Source organism: Saccopteryx leptura, chromosome 3 (assembly GCF_036850995.1).
Source record: "Saccopteryx leptura isolate mSacLep1 chromosome 3, mSacLep1_pri_phased_curated, whole genome shotgun sequence".
Lineage (NCBI taxonomy): Eukaryota > Metazoa > Chordata > Mammalia > Chiroptera > Emballonuridae > Saccopteryx > Saccopteryx leptura.
The window spans coordinates 142,195,395-142,214,826 of NC_089505.1; the positions used below are offsets into that span (position 1 = coordinate 142,195,395).

Consider the following 19,432-nt stretch of genomic DNA (forward strand, 5'->3'; position numbering starts at 1 on the left):
TAAGAGACAAAAGAGCAGGACCTGAAGGAAATGTGGACTTGAGCCACAGCTATATCTGGGTAAGAGCATTTCAGATAACGAAAACAGCAATTGCAACGGCCCTGAAGTAACAGCATGCTAGGCATGTTTGAGCATCATCAAGGGGAGGTGCGTGGTGAAAAAGGCTAAGAAATGAAATCAGTAGCAATAGTCTAGAGCATGGAGGGCTTTATAGGCTCAGGCAAAGGAGACACAAAGTCAACAGAGAGCTTTGAGCAGAGGAGTGACATGATCTGATTTACACTTAAAAGAGAATAATCGGACTGCATCATGCATACATTGTAGGAAGAAAAATGGTGGAAGCAAAAAGAGCAGTTGAGAAGCTATTCCCAGTAATACAGGTGAGAAATGATGGTGGGTTAGCTTAGGGAGGTAGCAATAAAAATGATGAGATTTCCTGGTGGGTTGGATGAGGATTGTGAAATAAAACAGAAGTAGTATGACTCCCACATGTCTAGCCCAAGCAAGGGGACAGAACTGAGTAGCCATTTCCTAAGATGGAAACACCTGGGAGAGTGTATCTTTGCACATGATACATTTTTGAGCAAGTGAATAGACAGATGAAATATACGAGGAGAAGGTATACAGACAAGCTCTTTGAGGAATTTTGTTGTAAAAAAAGGGAAAATGCTGTGATGATTTCAGGGGGAAATGGGAAAAAGGAAGAGTTTTAAGAATGGGAGACAGTAGAGAGTATTTGTACATTAATGAAAATAATTCAGCAAAAAAAAAAAGTCATAAAAATGAGAGAGAAAGAAAGAGGATACAGCTACAGTAGCATGTCCTTCTGGGTTGGGCTTAGGAGAAAGGCTGTTCACCCACTGTAATGAAGAGAAGTATCTGATTCAGACCATGGGAATGAGGACAAGGACAGTATAAAAAGACAAAAGAGATATAGTTTATAGGATTTAATAATAATTTGCATGTAAAAGCTGGAGGAGAAAAAGAAATGACTCCTGGTCAAATCACTAGCCCAAGTAATACAATGACCACTTGAACTAGATCCCTCAAAACCAGACAGATCATGCGATGCTGTGTTCCTTACAAGTGCTCCAAAATCAGCTCTTACTTTTCCAGAAGCACTGGAGGTCGGGACAGCATGGTGATCCTCCTCCAATACCACACCATAACGATAAAGATGCTGGGCGTAAGGACGGTCTTCATGGCAAACCACACCTTGGTGAAGCCTCCATTTTGGTGGATTGCCTAGAGAGAGGCCAACATAATTTTGAAGGTGAATGTATCTTCTTAGTGGTATTTTCTACCAGTAAATGCATTTTGGAGAGAGGTGAGGGGAGGCCTTGTCTGTTTAATTGTCAAGATCAAGAGCTTACACATTCATCGCATATACTGTTCCCTCTACTACCCCTAGACCCTTCTCAGGCATTGTAGAAATACAAATCTTAAGGCATAAAAATGGACCCACTCTATATGAAGGGAATGATTAACAATACAAGCAAAGATTTTTCTGTAAGGCCTTCATTGAAAAATTGTAGATATCTTTGATGCCCAAAGTTGTTGTTTTGTTTGTTTATTAGTTTATTCAGTGAGAGGAAAGGAGGCAGAGAGACAGACTCCTGCATGCACCCAGACCAAGATCCACCCTGCTAGCCCACTAGGGGGCAATGCTCTGTCCATCTGGGGTGTTGCTCTGTTGCTGATCAACCCAGATCTCTGCACCTGAGGCAGAGGCCATGGAGTCATCCCCAGCACTTGGGGCCAACTTGCTCCAATCAAGCCATGGCTGCAGGAGAGGAAGAGAAAGAGAGAGAGAGAGAGAGAGAGATGTGAGGAGGGAGGGGTAGAAAAGCAGATGGGTGCTTCTCCTGTGTGCCCGGACCAGGAATTAAACCCAGGATATCCACACACTGGGCTGAATTCAGCTCTATCACTGAGCCAACTGGCCAGGGCCTTAGATGCCCAAATTTGAGATTGGTAGAATGTGTTAAGGTAAATGTACATGGTGGAATAAATGTTCAACAGTATCACAGCATGTGTGTAAATATTCATTCACTCTCTATGTATTATAAAATATTTATAATATACCATTAAAATATTCACAAAATGCCATTAAATTAAAGAAACAGAAGTGTTAATTGAGTATGACCCTAATTTTTGAAAGTGAAGGATTATATATTTATATATGTTTAAAAAAATCTGGAATTAAAACCTCAACAGTGGTTATTTCTAGATAGTAGAACATTACAGGTAATTTTTATATTCTGTGTGTTTACTTGTGTGTTCTAATTTTCTTCAATAAATATGTATTCCTTGCATGATTATTTTTAGATTAAAAATACAATCTCCTTATTCCATGTCCTGATTTTTCCTACTAAACAAAATAAATGGAAAGAACCTAAAACACCATTGGTCTCTTTAATATTTGTGCTGGCAAGTTGAAACATGTAAAACAAAACTGTTTTTATCTTGGTGTGATTCATTATGTAATCATGATCATTATATATCTTAAATGGGCACAATAATTGCATTATTTTCCATTTCTGAAATCTCACGCACAAATTTATGATCTCAGTCATCATGGGTATGTTATTATTTCCATTTCTCATATGAGACAACTGAAGCATAGAGATGCTAAGAGTGAGAGGTGAGTTCCCTTCCAATCCACATACTCAGTAACCAGTGTTACTAGCCAGTGTTCTAGTATCACAGGCCACCTGGGTCAATTACATTTGCTTACCACCAACCGAATATCTTTTATCTCCCCTATCCCAACGTTGATCTTCTTCTTCTCATTCACAGGCAGCCGGATGTTTACAAGGTAGTACTTATGAGCCACCGACCCAATTTCCATGAAAGGAAGGACATCACATTCATAGTAACGGCCCTCATGCTCTGGAGTCTGGAAGAAGAACAGAGGTTTTGAAGCAGGGTCACTATTTCCAGTAGACTGTCTGAACTGTCCTACCTTTGCCTCCTGCCACAAATTCTAATAAGCTAATGCTTAAAGGCATACCTTAGGGGTACAGAGAATAGGGGATGCTGGAGGCATGGTATCCACTGGCTGCCCTGCCCCCCCTTTACAAAGCCACATTTGAGGTAGATCCTAAAATGTTAGATAAAAAGCAGAAATCTCTTCTATCTCTTTATATTTTTCTCAGCATTTTTTATACTTATTTGAGCCTCATATCAAATTAACTTGGTCTACAGGACTGCAGGCTTTTTATTTGCAGCCTATCATTGGAGACCTGTAAGGCCCTATGGATCAATCATCTTCTTAACATGGCTAATTACTTAACATGGTTTTGGCCAGCAGGAGAGGCTGCAAGAAGCTGAAAATATCTACCTTTTATTGATTTGAGAAAAAAATAAGCAACTCTAGCAGCCTTTGGGATTCGGGGAAGACAGAAAGGGATGAAAAGTAATCATGATTAGTTTGTTAGAGACACCCGCTTGGAATTCTCTGTCTCCAAAGCTGCTGCTTCTTCTTTTTTTTTAAAGAGAGTGAGGGAGAGAAAGACAGGAACATTGAGCTGTTCCTATATGTGCCCTGGCTGGGGATCAAACAGGCAACCTCTGCACTATGAGATGATGCTCCACTCAACCGATCTTAAAGAGAGAAAGAGAGGAAAGGGAAAAGAGCAGAGGGGTAAAGGAAGCACTTATTTATTATTCCACTCAGTCATGTACTTATTGGCTGCTTTCCAGTGTGTGCCCTGACTGGGGATGGAACCCACAACCTTCTCATTTTGGGATGACACTATTAACTGACTGAGCTAACTGGCACAAGCCAATCTCCAAAGCTTCTCAACTGCCCGAGAAGCAAGATGGCAGAAGGAGCAGAAATTTTAATTACACAAACAATCCCAGTTTCTAAAAACAACCTGCTGGACTTCCTGCCAGTCAGTTGAAGTGGTACTGCCTAGCATGGCAGGGTTGGAGAGTAGGAGCACAGGTTGTTTTGAAAACTAAATTCTGCTTTCCCTCACCAGGACTCCTGGCTTTGTGTCCCTGTCAAGGGGTAGGGATAGCTTCAGCAGCCAGGGACTTTTCCCAGATAAAAGAGGTGAGTGGCTGCCATCAATGTTGGGTTTATATTCAATATACCAGCTTCAGTGTTTGCTGATCAAGTGACAGGGAAGACCTAATTTGTTGTTTCCAAGCCTAAATTCTCAGACCTCTGTACTTTTCTGTTTATCATCAGAGTGAAATGCCTAGTAGAGAAATCAGAAGGAAGTTACACTGCTCACAAAAATTAGGGGTATTTTGCCTGACCAGGCGGTGGCGCAGTGGCTAGAGCATTGGACTGGGATGCCCAGGACCCAGGTTCGAGACCCCGAGGTTGCCAGCTTGAGTGCGGGCTCATCTGGTTTGAACAAAGCTCACCAGCTTGGACCCAAGGTCGCTGGCTCGAGCAAGGGGTTACTCGGTCTGCTGAAGGCCCGCGGTCAAGGCACATATGAGAAAATAATTAATGAACAACTAAGGTGTCGCAACGCGCAATGAAAAACTAATGATTGATGCTTCTCATCTCTCCGTTCCTGTCTGTCTGTCCCTGTCTATCCCTCTCTCTGACTCTGTCCAAAAAAAAAAAAAAAAATTAGGGGTATTTCAAACTGAATATAAAATGTTGCAATATCCCCTAATTTTTGTGACCAGTATAATAAGGAGTAGATAGTCTAACTAGTATATGAAGAAGAGTCTTCTGCCTCTTCTGTGATCTTGGGGTGTTCTCGTTGTAGAGTCAGAGCTCAGAGTGCAGTAAACAGACTTCTCTATAGAGACGAAAGACGCACATGACACAGTACATGTAGAGCAAGCAAATATCTGGCTTATGCACTTCCACGTTTCCCTTCCTTGCTCACGGCAGACATTGCTAATCATCCTCCAAGGTTTGAGGGGCTTTTAGCAGAGTTACCAGTTCGTTAGACTTGGCTTGTGGGATTTTAAAAATTCTTTTGTAAAAAAAAAAAAAAAAAAAATCTTGTTTCATTCCCAAATTTCACTTGCAGGCTAGATGATTCTTCCTTTATAGGTGGTTTTTCTCTCCCCTCTGCTCCTTTCTCTCTCTTATACTTCCAATCAGGGTGAGTATTAGGCCTCTGTAGGAACAACTGAAAATACACTGTGAGCTCTAATTCAGCCTCAGATTAAACTGCATTGAGGAGACTGATTACCCTCTGTGGAAATAGCATGAGGAGGGTATGCTGATATGTTTCTAGCCAAGGTCCTGTTTTATTTCTAGAAATTGAGAGTTTGAGGGAAAGGGAACAAAATTTTATTTTAATACCACTGACTTGATTATACAATGTGCCCATAGTCTCCAAAGTAATAGCATCTGGTTGAGGGCATGTGTCTTCCAAGTGCAGCACTGGTAGAGGAGAGGTACCTGAGTACAGTAGGAAGAAAGGATTCCACTACCTCAGACATGCCTGAAGGCCATGACCTCAGCCAGGGGACTTAGATTCTAGTTGTGATCTACCTCCTTACCGGATACCTTGTGAAGGTCATCCACTTCATTTGGCCTCGTGTTTCTCACAAGTAAAACAAGAAGGTAAAATAAACTAATGTCCAGGGTTACTTCTAGTTCCCCATCATGAGTCTCTGGGTGTCCTCCACTTTCCCATTCCTACAGAGAGGGTAATGCTACCAACCCACAAAATATATTTATCTAAGTTTAAGAAATTAGACACATTGGATTCTGGAATCCTGGGCTGGCCTACCCGTCTCAAAGATAAATTCACTGCATCCTGTTGAGGACTTTCCTTTACGTGCTGAAGTTCTACTTCTGCTAGTATTTAGGACATTTAGAAAGAAAGACACTCCTCCCCCCTATCTCTTTGCTTTCTCCAGTCTCCCTGAGCCCTCTCCCAACTCCAGTATAAGACTGACTAATTAGGACAAATTACAGCAGGTGGCAACTTGACTTTTATTTTTTTAACTTCACAACCCACCAGGGACTAAAAAGCTTTAAAGCAATTTCTCATTTAATCTTCAGACTCAAGACTAAATTTCACTGCAATCAAAAAGCACAGATTTGATGATTCATTTCCTTCACACTTTTTCAAAGTTTAATATCTTTCTTGAAAGGGATCAACACATCCTAAAGATAATTAAGCAACCAACATTAAGGAGCAATCGTAGGCTTCTCAGTGCCCTCCAAGTGTGAAAGTAAGGTGAGAAATGACGTCTTCCTTTTCTGAGGATGAAATTCCATATCCTAAAGTTTTATATTCTTTAGTTTAGTGATCCAACCAATTTCGCCTCTCAAAAATGCAAACAACTTGCAGCGACAGCTGGGAAAGTTTTAATTCATTATGTCTATTGCACACAAAGATCTGGAAATGTTAGATATCCCTCTTTCCTTCTATCTCCAGTTTCTCTACCATTCATTTTTACTACCAGTTGCGCCCCAAGTGTCTACCTAACCAATTCCACGTGGCTTTTTTTTTGTTGGAGATGGTCTATATTTGGTACTCAGCAAAAAAATATCTAGCCCAGTGGCTCTCAAACTTTATCGAGCTTAAGAGAAAGAATTGGAATCCTGTTAAAACACAGATTCCTTGATCCTACACACTGAGATTTTGATACAGTCAGTTTTGGGTATAACCTGGGAATCTGCATTCCTTAGAAACTATCAGGTAATGCTGAAGCTGTTGGTCTGCAGACCACACTTCCTGTAGCTCTCATCTAGGGAATCTGGGAATAGAGATAAATGCCAGGTGCCCCAACAGGTGCTTATGCCATGAGAATCCTGGTGGCCCATCGGATTAACAACCCCTTTCATTCTCAGACACATCCCAGGTTAGATGTTAAATGATAAGGTCATCCTTTTTACGTTAACTATCTCGTGTAGTCCTTATAAAGTCTCCCTTAGCTGGGATGATCCCATTTTGCAGGAGAGAAACTGAAGCTCAGACAGATTGAGTAAGTTTGCCTAAGGTCATGCAGACAATAAAAGATGCAGCCTGGAAGTGAACTGAAGTATGTTTTGCTCCAAATCCACACTTTTCACTCATGTTAATACTGTGATCCTGCCTGACCTGTGGTGGCGCAGCAGATAAAAGCGTCGACCTGGGCCTGACCAGGTCACCACCTGGTGATGCAGTGGATAGAGCGTCAGACTGGGATGCAGAGGACCCAGGTTCAAGACCCTGAGGTCGCCAGCTTGAGCACGGGCTCATCTGGTTTGAGCAAAGCTCACCAGCTTGGACCCAAGGTTGCTGGCTCAAGCAAGGGGTTACTCGGTCTGCTGAAGGCCCACAGTCAAGGCACATATGAGAAAGCAATCAATGAACAACTAAGGTGTTGCAATGCGCAATGAAAAACTAATGATTGATGCTTCTCATCTCTCTCTGTCCCTGTCTATCCCTCTCTCTGACTCACTCTCTGTCTCTGTAAAAAACAAACAAACAAACAAAAAAAAACTGTGATCCTGTCCTATCTTACTCCTCTCAGGGTAGGATGGGCAGGGCAGGGGGCCTGGTACTCAAGAGACTTCAACCTGTCATTCTCATAATTTATTCCACAGGCAATCCCAACATTTGTTACAAGCAAAAGCAAACTTAGGAAAACACCATGCTAGGAGAAGAGAGGAACTAATTCCAACAATGGAGTAGGTACTGAAAAGCTGTCCAAATCCTTCAGGAAGAACTGATCTGGAGATGTCATGTGACAAATGACGTACTCAAGAATGTGCTCACGTAGAGTTGGGCCTCTCACATGCTTCACACAAAGAAAATGAGACCATTTCTGTATCTGAACGGCCTTCGGAGATCACCCACCATTGACAGTGCACCGTATCAGCACCCTTGAGGAATAGGGGTAACTAAGAGTAACAGTAACTATGGCTCCATTTCACCTTCACAGCTTTTCAAGAGCAGGAAGATAAGTAAGGGTTGAGGGGGGATCAGAATGTCAGGGAGGCATGTATAAAGGCAGCACTTGGCTTTTGTAAAAGGCATCTAGCTAATTCTCATTTGGTCCTTAAACCATCAAATCCCAATATCCTCAGAGGTCACTGAGTCAATCTCTGCATTTTTGTTTATGAGGAATCCAAGGCCTTTGCCCTAAAGACAATGTCTCCCTATTTTCAGTGCAGGATAGTAACCTTCCTCCCATGGGTGGTTACATGAGTCCTCCCGGACTAACAGGAGGAGGGAGAGTCTTAAAGATGGGTTGGAAGACTGAGGCCTCAAACGAAACTAGATTTCCTCTTTAGGTCCTCTTTTTGTCTAAGGTCATTGGGATTTTTTAGTCTTTATTTCTGCACATTAACTTTGGTTGCAAAGAGATGCCTAAGAAACAGGGAAGTAGACACAACATTGATCTAATATAAATAGATTCTTACACCTCAAAATAACTTAGCAATGTTCTTCAGACACGTTCAGCTATTAACCAAAAAACAAAGAATTTATTTTTATGGAAGTATTTTAGAGAAATAGCAAATCGCTTCAGACAGACATTCCTTCTATTCTTTCCTCCTTTTCAGGGACATGAAAGATCTACACAGCTCTTTTCCCAGCTACAACAAAGGGTGATGTGGGTCATGCATGCTAGGAAGTAAGAAACATGTCTGTTACTTGTAAAGCAAATCTTCCTATATACCTGGAAACCAAAGAAAAACCCCATCAACTTAGATATTAAGGAGTCCTACCTTGGGAGATGTGAAGGTACATTTGAGTTTCCGGGGCACTCTCTCATGAGCCATTTCCATCCATTCAGCAAGCGCATCATCACGGTAAGCCAGGGAAACATCCATGGAAACTTCTGCGTTTTCTCCTATAAGAGAAAGAACTCACGATTCAGAAATGGCTTTGGAAACAGTTCCAAAATTCTTTTAGGCTTTGAGGTAGAAACCAACAAGACAAAAGAATTATGTTAGTGCCTATCAAACTCTACATCTGAAGACTTAAAAGTCATAGGATGAATGTCTAGCTGGATGCTGGGTAGCCCCCTATAACCATGGTCATGGAGTCATACAGCTTCTACTTAAACTACTGCAGAGATGGGGCCTCAGTCTCTCTGAGGCAACTCAGATAGTCTTTTTCTGGCTCATTTAGCACTTATAACTTGCTCTACTGCTCCTAAGAGTTAGCAGTGCAAGTTTGTGGGCACTTCTTCCACAAAAGTGCATGAGGTGTTGAAAGCCATATCTCATCTACCTGTGTATTCTCTCCTCTCTGAGAAACATGACCAGATCTCTCAACCCTCCTCAGAGACATGATTAAATACCACTGGTGCTTCCTTCTGGACTTACTCTAGTCTGAAAGCACCCTTAGACAAATTACCCCCAATAAGCTCTCAAATATAAGATCTACTACTTCTCAAGCCTAACCAGGTGGTAGTGCAATGGATAGAGCACTGATTTGGGATGCTGAGGACCCAGGTTCCCAGCCCTGAGGTCACTGGCTTGAGTGCAGGCTCATGTGGCTTGTGCGAGGGCTCACCAGCTTGAGCATGGGGCAATCAGCTTGAGCACGGGATCATAGACATGACGCCATGGTTGCTGGCTTAAAGCCCAAGGTCGCTGGCTCAAGCCCAAGGTTCCTGGCTTGAGCAAGGGGTCACTCGCTCTGCTGGAGCACCCTGGTCAAGGCACATATAAGAAAGCAATCAATAAACAACTAAAGTACCGCAACTATGAGTTGATGCTTCTCATCTTTCTCCCTTCCTGTCTGTCTGTCTCTCTCAATAACAAAACAAACAAACAAACAAACAAAAAAAAGATCTGCTACTTCTCTAACATGTAAAGCCCCTTCTTTATATTATGGACAATGTTAATCTAAAAGATGAAAGTTGTTGTTTTTTTACATTATCCCTACTATCTTTTTTTTAGATTTTTTATTTATTCATTTTGAGAGAGAGAAAGAAGGAGGGGAGGAGCAGGAAGCATCAACTCCCATATGTGCATTGACCAGGCAAGCCCAGGGTTTCGAACCGGTGACCTTCAGCGTTCCAGGTTGATACTTTATCCACTGTGCTACCAAAGGTCTGGGTTAAAGGGTTTTTTTTCTCCAAAATTAATGATTTCTACACAGATAGGAATATATCAATGAGCACATAACTGTACAAATAAATGTTCACACAGTCTTCCATATCAGTAAGGACCATGAATAGGTTTAACTTACTATAGAACTCATTCAGATATTTAGATTAATAAAAATTGCATCTACTAATTTGTCTGTTTCATACTATATTGAGCAAGTTCAAGAACAGAGGAGTTCTAATGGGGAATAAAAAAAGCATAGACTGCATTTCCAAAAATGATTAAAAGAACCAGTTCCCACTGGGGCTATAACTGTGCTCAATTCTAAACTCTAGAACCTGAACACACACAAGTCACAAGGGAAACAGATAAGAATAACTGCTGTCTGGAAAATTAGGGTTTTTCTACCACTGGCCCTGTGTGGCTTAAGATTGATTGATTTGACAGTATTGTAAATCCCCGTTGCTCTGAGGAAATGCAGGAAGAGAAAGAAATGACGTTCAAAAGGGACCTGAGGCCATGCTGATGTAGGTGGAATCCTCTGTGAACACTGGAGTCCGCTATTTTGTTAGTAGTGTTTAAACCTCAGTCAAACATGATGAATTGCTGCTTATGTTTCCTCTTCTTTACTCTAAAATTCTACAAAAGAGAGAGAAAGAGAGAGAGAAAGAGAGAGAGAGGAAGAGAGAGAGAGAGAGAGAGAGAGAGAGAGAGGGAGAGGAGGAAATTAAAGGCTTTTAAATCACAAGAGAAAAAGCAGGCCAGAGATTTCAACAAATTTCTTACAGATGAAAAATAGATGAGCCATAGAGACAGGTACAGACTAAACTCCCACAAAAGGGATATTCTGAGAAAGTGAGCCAATGTGCCCATTGACCACCCCCCACGCCATTCTGAATTTGAAAACATCAGATGTTGCAGAAGACAGAGGTAAGACCTGGTCAACATCAGGGGGACTGGGTTGAAGTCTGCACACAGAGTCATTGGACCTCTAGTTCTCCTACATCTTTCCACTGGACATGAGGACACAAGGCAATGCAGAGGCCCAGGACTGAAAATGGGGAAGAGTCTGTATAAGAAACTGAGCCCTGGTTGGCTCAGCAGTAGCACATCGGCCTGGCGTGTGGAAGTCTTGGGTTTGATTCCTGGCCAGGGCACACAGGAGAAGCGCCCATCTGCTTCTCCACCCCTCCCCCTCTCCTTCTTCTCTGTCTCTCTCTTCCCCTCCCGCAGCCGAGGCTCCACTGGAGCAAAGATGGCCCGGGCACTGGGGATGGCTCCATGGCCTCTGCCTCAGGTGCTAGAATGGCTCTGGCCACAATGGAACAATGCTCCAGATGGGCAAAGCATCGCCCCCTGGTGGGCATGCTGGATGGATCTTGGTTGGTTGCATGTGGGAGTCTGACTGCCTCCCTGCTTCTAAATTCAGAAAAATACAGAAAACAAAAAACAAACAAACAAACAAAAAAAACTGTGAGTTGCCCGGCTGGGCAGAAGCAACACTTAAAGTTTGTTTATCTTCTAGGTTAGGGGCCAGGATGGCTACAACTGCTCCTCGCTGGACAGCTTCAGTGGTCAATAGAAAGAATTGGCCAGAGCTTCAGTACTAGACACCAAGGGATATCTTTTCTATATCTAACACTAGGGCTTTTAATTCTGTTGAAAGGGCACTTCCACAATCATATAGCTCAAGAATACAAATGTGAAAAGCTGTAGAAGAAGTTATCAGTTCATATATTTGGCTCCTTGGAGCACTAGGATTCAGAGCAGCACTGGCTTCAGCACAGGTAGGAGGAGCCCTTAATGTGGGCTTCACACTTTTAATAGGTCCAACTCTGTCTGTTCCAGCTGTTTCCTACCTCACAGTATGAGAAAACCCTAGTAAATGAGATGTGCCTACCCAGAGCCTACACTTCCCCCAACTTCTAGACCATGCTCCAGGAATTTGGGACCCCAGAATATCCTAGCCAGACAATTATGAGCCCACATCTGTGGCCTGGGGGTCCTCTTCCCCAGTTATGGCCTCTCAAGGAAAATCACACAGCACATGTGTACCCTTGGGCTCAGCAGTGGTCAAGGCTGCTGTTTGCAAGAGGCTATAAACAGAGGTCGGGCTTAGAGCTTTGTTTAACTTCTAGGTATCCACACACAAGCCCCTCTCTGCATAGCACAGATTTAGGGGTGGGAAAAAGTGCATTAGGGGCCCACACTTTCTGGTCAGTCACAACCTGGCACAGAATTGCAAGGAGTCCAAGAACCCTAAATTCAAATCTGGCCTTCCAGTCCATTATGAATAGAACTTATTTATCTTAACAATTTGTGGCCTTATTACTTTTAAATATTTAGACATATGGCAGCCATACTTTCACAGGTGCTCTTGCTCTAGGCCCTACAAATGTTAAGGGTGGACCTGGTTCAGAGTGGGGGCCCAGAGAGAAGCAGGACAGGTTTGCCTCTGGGTCTTCTCCCAGCTTTGAGTTATTCCCATCTGTTGGGAATTCCTAGACTGTTTAAAATATGCTGTTCAAAACAAAGAATAATTTAAAACACAGTTTTCATGTACGACTTCTCTGTATGAAACCCCTGTGATGTCTCTGCTTTCGTTTAAATTACCTCATTTAATTTTCCCAACAACTCTATTAAATGGGCATGGATACTTCCTTCTGATTACTTAATAAAGAAAGGTCATTAGATCCTAAGTAACTTAAAGTCGTATTGTTGTTGGTAACATGAGACAGACAACTATTTTGAAATTGTCTTAAAATGTTACCATCCTTTTTATACTGCTTCAAAGAAAACTGGTTAACTTGTGATGTAAGAGCCCCTTAAACTAATCAGAAAATATGAATATGTAAGTCGTTGTGCGTGTGTGTATGTGTGTGTGAGAGACAGACAAGAAGAGAGATATACAGAGAGAGGGACATACAGGGACAAACAGGGAGAGAGATGAGATAAGGTGCATCAATTCTTCATTGCAGCACCTTAGTTGTTCATTGATTGCTTTCTCATATTTGCCTTGACCGGTGGCTACAGCAGACCTAGTGACCCCTTGCTCGAGCCAGAGACCTTGGGCTTCAAGCCAGTGACTTTGGGGCTCAAGCCAGCAATCATGGAGTCATGTCTATGATCCCACATTCAAGCCAGTGACCCCGCGCAAGCTGGTGAGCCTGCGCTCAAGCTGGATTAGCCCTCGCTCAAGCTGGCAACCTCAGGGCCTTGAACCTGGCTCCTTTGCATCCCAGTCTGATGCTCTGCCTGAATATGTAAGTCTTTAATAAAAGCAGTCCTCACACCCATCCTACAAAGAAAAGGTTCTATTAATTGCCCAAGAATACCTAGTAATTACTGCAGTTATAGAAATACAATAGCAGAGGTGGGACTTCAACCTTGGTGTGATTCACCCAGAGCCTCACTACCTTCTACTACCTTTGTTGATAGAAACCAGTAGAATTTAAAAGAAACTTAACAAATGGATCAATCACACTGTGTGCAAGGGGGTCACTCAACTCTGACCAAACATTCTTTGCAGTTTTCTACAGGAGAGAAATATGCAGTGTTCCTGGGAGATTGCAAACTTGGCTTATAATATTATCTGCAATTCCCGAATCTGGGCTTTGACAGGAAGAACCGCTGAAACCTACCCAGCACCATTTCAGAAAACTGACTGGAGAAGCATGATGTGAGGCAAACCCCGTGGAGCTGGAAGGCTGGGGATACCTGGGATCACATCATGGTTCTGCCCCTCACTACATGTGACCAGGGACAGGGTGGGTTTAGACAAAGGAATGAGCCCTGTCTGCTGGTGGCAGATGCTTTCAGCTCGGATCCATAAACATCATGACGCAGTGCAGGTTGTTCTTACCAGACCTGCTTTTTTTCAAGAGAAGCCAGAAATCCAGAGATGATGTTATGAAACATCAATGAGAGATGTTTCATAACATCTCTAATTTATTAAAAACAAAAACTAAACTAAAACAGCCTGACCACGTGGCGGTGCAGTGGATAGAGCGTCGGACTGGGATGCGGAGGACCCAGGTTCGAGACTCTGAGGTCGCCTGCTTGAGTGTGGGCTCATCTGGTTTGAGCAAGGCTCACCAGCTTGGACCCAAGGTTGCTGGCTTGAGCAAGGGGTTACTTGGTCTGCTGAAGCCCCACGGTCAAGGCACATATGAGAAAGCAATCAATGAACAACTAAGGTGTCGCAACAAAAACCCGATGATTGATGCTTCTCATCTCTCTCCATTTTTGTCTGTCAGTCCCTATCTATCCCTCTCTCTTACTCTCTCTCTGTCTCTGAAAAAAAAACAAAAACAACTAAACTAAAACAAAATGAAACACTCTCTGCACAGGTCAGCTAGTAAAACATGAGGTGACCAGAGTCACTCTGTGGAGGGGACATTTCTCACACTGACCCCAAACCACGATTACTTTCTCTCCATTCCATCATCAAGGGAGGCTCTTTCTAAAGCTCTCTGTTATTATTAATGAACTTCATCACATGCCCTGCCTAATCCTCACATATTACCTACTTTCTACGTAGTTTGCAGCAGATGTTATCATTCCTGTTTGTGAGGTAGAGAAAACAAGACTTGCAAGTCACGCCCCTAGAAACACTGGTCTCAAGCATCTAGAGCTCCATGGCCTCCAGCTTAGCCTTTTGCTGTTCATGTTGTGCTTATAACTAGAAACCATAAGGAGAGTAGCCAGCTCAAGTGACCCTTGCACCCTCCTTCACTGGGTGTTGTGATAACACACCGGGACAAATGTTCAGTTCCTAACCTGTTGGCAGTAAGACTTGCCTCTTAGAATTTTGTGATTATTAAATTAGTTACTACATTAAAAAAAAAATGCTTAAAGCAGTGCAGAAAGCATAAAGTGTGATCAATTATTGTTATCATTTATTAGAGAAGTGAAACTCTCATATCTGCCTTTAACTCAAAATAATTACCAGGTTTCTGGAACATGGAAATTTCCACTATGAATCCCTATTCAAACCTGGAACATAAAACTCAGACATAGGAAAGCATTGGGTGAAGGAACCAGCATCATTTTCTCTTCTGCTTCTAATAAACTCGGAAATAAAGTTCTGCTTTAATGACTATGTTGCAGGTAATAAAAGGCCAGTTTCATGACTCCTGGGATACTGCGTGGGCAATACTCACCCCCATTGCCACCCCCCGAGATAATGAAAGTAAAGGATCCAATTTGAACTCCCTGGGAGAATAGCAGGAAGGCCAAGGTTACCTCTGGCACCCGGAGAACCTTCCCTATAAAACAAGGACACTGGTTATACCAGTTCCACGATGTAAAGTCGTAAGGTGTCGGCATAGGGCATTTATAGATGTAAAATGCATGGTTTTCCACAACATACCAGGCAAGCAGCTTTCCTCTACTGTGGGCTGTCTAAGCTTCATTTTTCTCAGATGCTTTCAAAAACGCATTCGGAATCCTGGGAAGAGGCACCGTGGCTCTTTTCACTTACTATTTCCATCCTGTGATGGGGGCAGCGCTCCAACACGAGGAAACCTGCCCTGCAGGGTTCTGCAGAAACAGACCCAGATGGCAGAGTGTCGTTCCAGGTGGCAAGACCTGTGCCTATAATAGGAAGCACCCATCAATCATGTCCCGGGGAAGCATTTCTCTCTGTACTGGTTAAACTGCCCTGCCCTGAAGGAGGAGAGCATTCACCCACCAGTTTTCCAAAGACAAGTAGAAACTCAGAGAGAAGAGCAAGTCCTTCGACTGAACAAAAATGATGGGGAGACAAATAGCTAGGAAAGAGTCTGAGCACCCCCAAGAAGTTAGGGCAGCTGTTAATGTAAGAATAACCTGTGGGGGGGAGAAAGGGGAGAATGAAGTAATGAAAGACGAGGCTTCATTGAGAAAGGCATCCGAATGCTTTTCCTTAACTTAAAAAAATTTTTTTTTCAATTCTAGGTTACATTCAATATCACTTTGTATTAGTTTCAGGTATTCATCATAAAAAAGGAATGATACCTTAACATTTGCAACAGCCTGGGTGGACCTAGAGGGTATTATGCTAAGGGGAATAAGTCAGTCTCACACTTTTTGAAATGGGCATTTGCAAGCTAGGATAGTACAGAGAGTTTGGGGCCAAAGGGATATGCTTTTGAATCCTATCTTTATATCTTTCTAGCTCAGTGACCTTGAATAAGTCTTAGCATCCACCTCTGCAAGACAGAAAGAGTGGGACCTACTTCCCAAGGTGGTTGACAGAACCACCTGGCACACAGGCACTTAAAAAGATTAGTTCCCTTTTCCTCCGGTTCGAGAACAGGTTAGGTTCTACTATTGACCAATTAACTGGAAATAAAGGGGAAGAAGGAGGGAAAGTCACATTAAGGAGAAATAATTATTTTATGGTTGTCAAGGATTCCCTAAGAAACCTTGATTTTTCCTGGGTCCTTGCTCTGGGAAGATAAATTCCAGAAGTTTCAAAATGCTCATATGCATTCCTCCAGTCCATAGGGGACCCTGTCAGTGCCCAGGGTTTGTTTGGGTAACCTCTGAAGGAGGACGCCTGGACCAGCCTCCTCACAGCCTCCAGCAGACATATAATCTGGGGTTATTTATGCAGGCGCTCCTTCCCCAATCAAAAACTCTCTGACCTGGCTTGTATTTTCTTGACGCTTTCAATTAAGGAAATAACAAAACAAACCCTGTCCTATATCCATGGTTAGGTCTGGCAAAAATGGACTCAGCTAATTATAAATTTGGTCCAGGCTGTTTTCTTAAGATGCCCTACAGGCTTGGGTGTGAGCAGTTACGAAAATGAATGAGTACAATGATTTCACAAACCAGCCTAACAGTTAAGTTCACATTACCTCTCATTTGTCCTCATCACATCAAGCACTTGCATTATGGAGGACATTTTCCACATGTAAGAAGACATTTTTCTAAGCATTGTCAAAATGATCCTTTGTGTGTTCTGAAGTAATACCTCCTAGGTAAAGTCAGCTGCATGTGATAAAATACCAATCTATGAAACACGATTGGGATGGGGGGAACATTTCTCACATCAGTCCCTTTGCAAAGTGACATCTTTTGCAAAAGATTATCCTTATTGTACCCTACTGCACTGCTGGCTATTCATTTGGACAAATAGCTGGGACACCAACTGTTTTGTAAACAATTGTATCTAAAGTACCACAGAGTATAGAAAAACTACATTTGTTCGTACTCCCCAGGTTGTAGAGTAGCTCTCTGCCCTTCTAACTCTGCACGCTTGCCATGAGAGTGTATCATCTGCTCCTGGGATGCCAGTCACCTTCTCAAGTTCAAAGTTCTCTCCTGAATTTCAAATCTGCATGCTCATGTCTCTACTGTACTTCCATGGTTTAGGAAGCCAGCCTCCCCCCAAGTTTGGTCAAGTCTCTTCGTTCAGCACATCCTGCAGATTCCTCCCCGCCCCACCCCGCCCCGCTGCCCCTCCCCTTGTTCAGGCCTAGATGACTCAAACCTATGCCCCATTCCTGTCTGTTTTTCACTCTGTAGCCAGAGAGATGATTTCCAAAATACTCTGAATGCCTTTCTAATGTCCTCAGTCTAAGGTTGAAACTCTATCAGTGGCCTAAAAGACTAAGATCCAGCTCCTGGTGCTAACCTGGCTCCCAGGTTCTTATCCCACGAACCCTTCCCTAGTCAGTCCTGCCACCAAGGCTGGTCACCTTGCATGTAATGTACCGCACATCCCCCACTGTGGAAGATGGAGAAGCACTCAGACTCTGAAGAGAGACTGTCTAGGATCGTGGCCCACCTTGGTCACTTGGTGGTTGGGCCACGGTAGTCAAGTCACTGAACTTCCCTACATATGAAATGGAGATAACAGTAATGCCTGTCTCCTATTGTTGTGAGAATGAAATGCAATAACACGTATGAATCACTCAGCACAGCCCTAGCAAACAGTAAGCACTCATTAAGTGCTGACTGCAATTTTTAAGGCTGCTACGCAAAGTTGTATACCCTCGGTGCACTTGGGATCCCTGTTAGCACACCCAGTGTTTAACAGGTGCCTACACTGTGAGGGTGAATTACAAAAGGGCTCATTTTTTCTGGGCTTTGGACAGTACTCTGCAAACAGCACCTGACACCCCCACCTGTGCCACACTAACTCCATCTTCCAGAATTCCACAAATTCACTCCCACCTCCTCTCACTCCCGAAAACTTGATCCTGCTCTTGTTCCCAGAGCAGCCTGTGCATCCAGCACTAATATCTATCCAATTGCAGGGCAACCCGCAACTATTAGCCTGTATCTCTCTCTCTGCCCTCCTCCCCCTGGGAGAGAGAGGTTGCACAAAGCCAGGAACTGCCTCAGTCTTGTTCACAGCTATATCGTCTATGTCTTTATACAATAGTTCTCCATTAAATACTTGCCAAATTAACAAATGTCATACTTCTTTCTCCAAATACTCCTACAACCCCAAATCTCCCCTATCACTTCATCATCTCTATACTACACGTGTGTGGTCTATGGCTCACTCTATTTCAGAGGCATTCACTTTCCCCACTGCCGGCTTCCCTTTCTCTCCCTCACTCCCTCCCCTCCTCCCCCATCTCTCTCTCTCTCTCTCTCTCTCTCTCTCTCTCTCTCACACACACACACACACACACACACACCCCTCACAAAAAAAAGAATGCTTCTTAAATTTGGCCCAATGGTCCCATCAAGAAACAATGTGGGCCCTGGCCGGTTGGCTCAGTGGTAGAGCATCGGCCTGACATGCAAGAGGTCCCAGGTTCGATACCCGGCCAGGGCACACAGGAGAAGCGCCCATCTGCTTCTCCACCCCTCCCCCTCTCCTTCCTCTCTGTCTCTCTCTTCCCCTCCCGCAGCGAGGCTCCATTGGAGCAAAGATGGCCCGGGCGCTGGGGATGGCTCCTTGGCCTCTGCCCCAGGCGCTAGAGTGGCTCTGGTCCCGACAGAGCGACGCCCCGGAGGGGCAGAGCATTGCCCCCTAGTGGGCAGAGCGTCGCCCCCGGTGGGCGTGCCGGGTGGATCCCGGTCGGGCGCATGCGGAAGTCTGTCTGACTGTCTCTCCCCATTTCCAGCTTCGGAAAAATACAAAAAAAAAAAAAAAAAAAGTAAAAGAAAGAAACAATGTGCCTATTTCCCAGAACTGGATAGAAGGGAAGATTTTAAGGGACCCGGCCTGGAGACACTGTCTCCTTTTGCCCTCGCATCAGACTGACAACACAGGGTTGCACTAGTGCTCCGCTTGAGGGGGCTAGTGGGTGCAGAAGAGAGAAACCCGAGTTCCCTGATCTGATCTAGAGCTTGAGAACTAAGTAAAACAACAAAAGGGTGGGCCTTTAAGGTCTGTACCATGCCTAAGTTTATAGGAATAAGAGAATAAATGGAACTCCTAGCAAGAGATTCTAGACAAGAAAAAGTGGGCAGTGCTAATTTGGGTATAACATGTCATGC

At 43.5% G+C, this 19,432-nt stretch overlaps 1 protein-coding gene across 1 annotated transcript in view; it reads right to left on the reverse strand.

Annotated features, from left to right (window-relative positions):
• The window catches only part of WLS (Wnt ligand secretion mediator), a 114,735-nt gene that overhangs the window by 29,556 nt on the left and 65,747 nt on the right, over nucleotides 1-19,432 (reverse strand). Inside the window, exons 3-5 of the mRNA XM_066376547.1 lie at nucleotides 8,654-8,778; nucleotides 2,738-2,899; nucleotides 1,109-1,245 (exon numbers count right to left, since the gene is read on the reverse strand). Of these exons, the coding sequence (XP_066232644.1) occupies nucleotides 1,109-1,245; nucleotides 2,738-2,899; nucleotides 8,654-8,778 (424 nt within the window). The remainder of the gene's footprint in view (nucleotides 1-1,108; nucleotides 1,246-2,737; nucleotides 2,900-8,653; nucleotides 8,779-19,432) is intronic.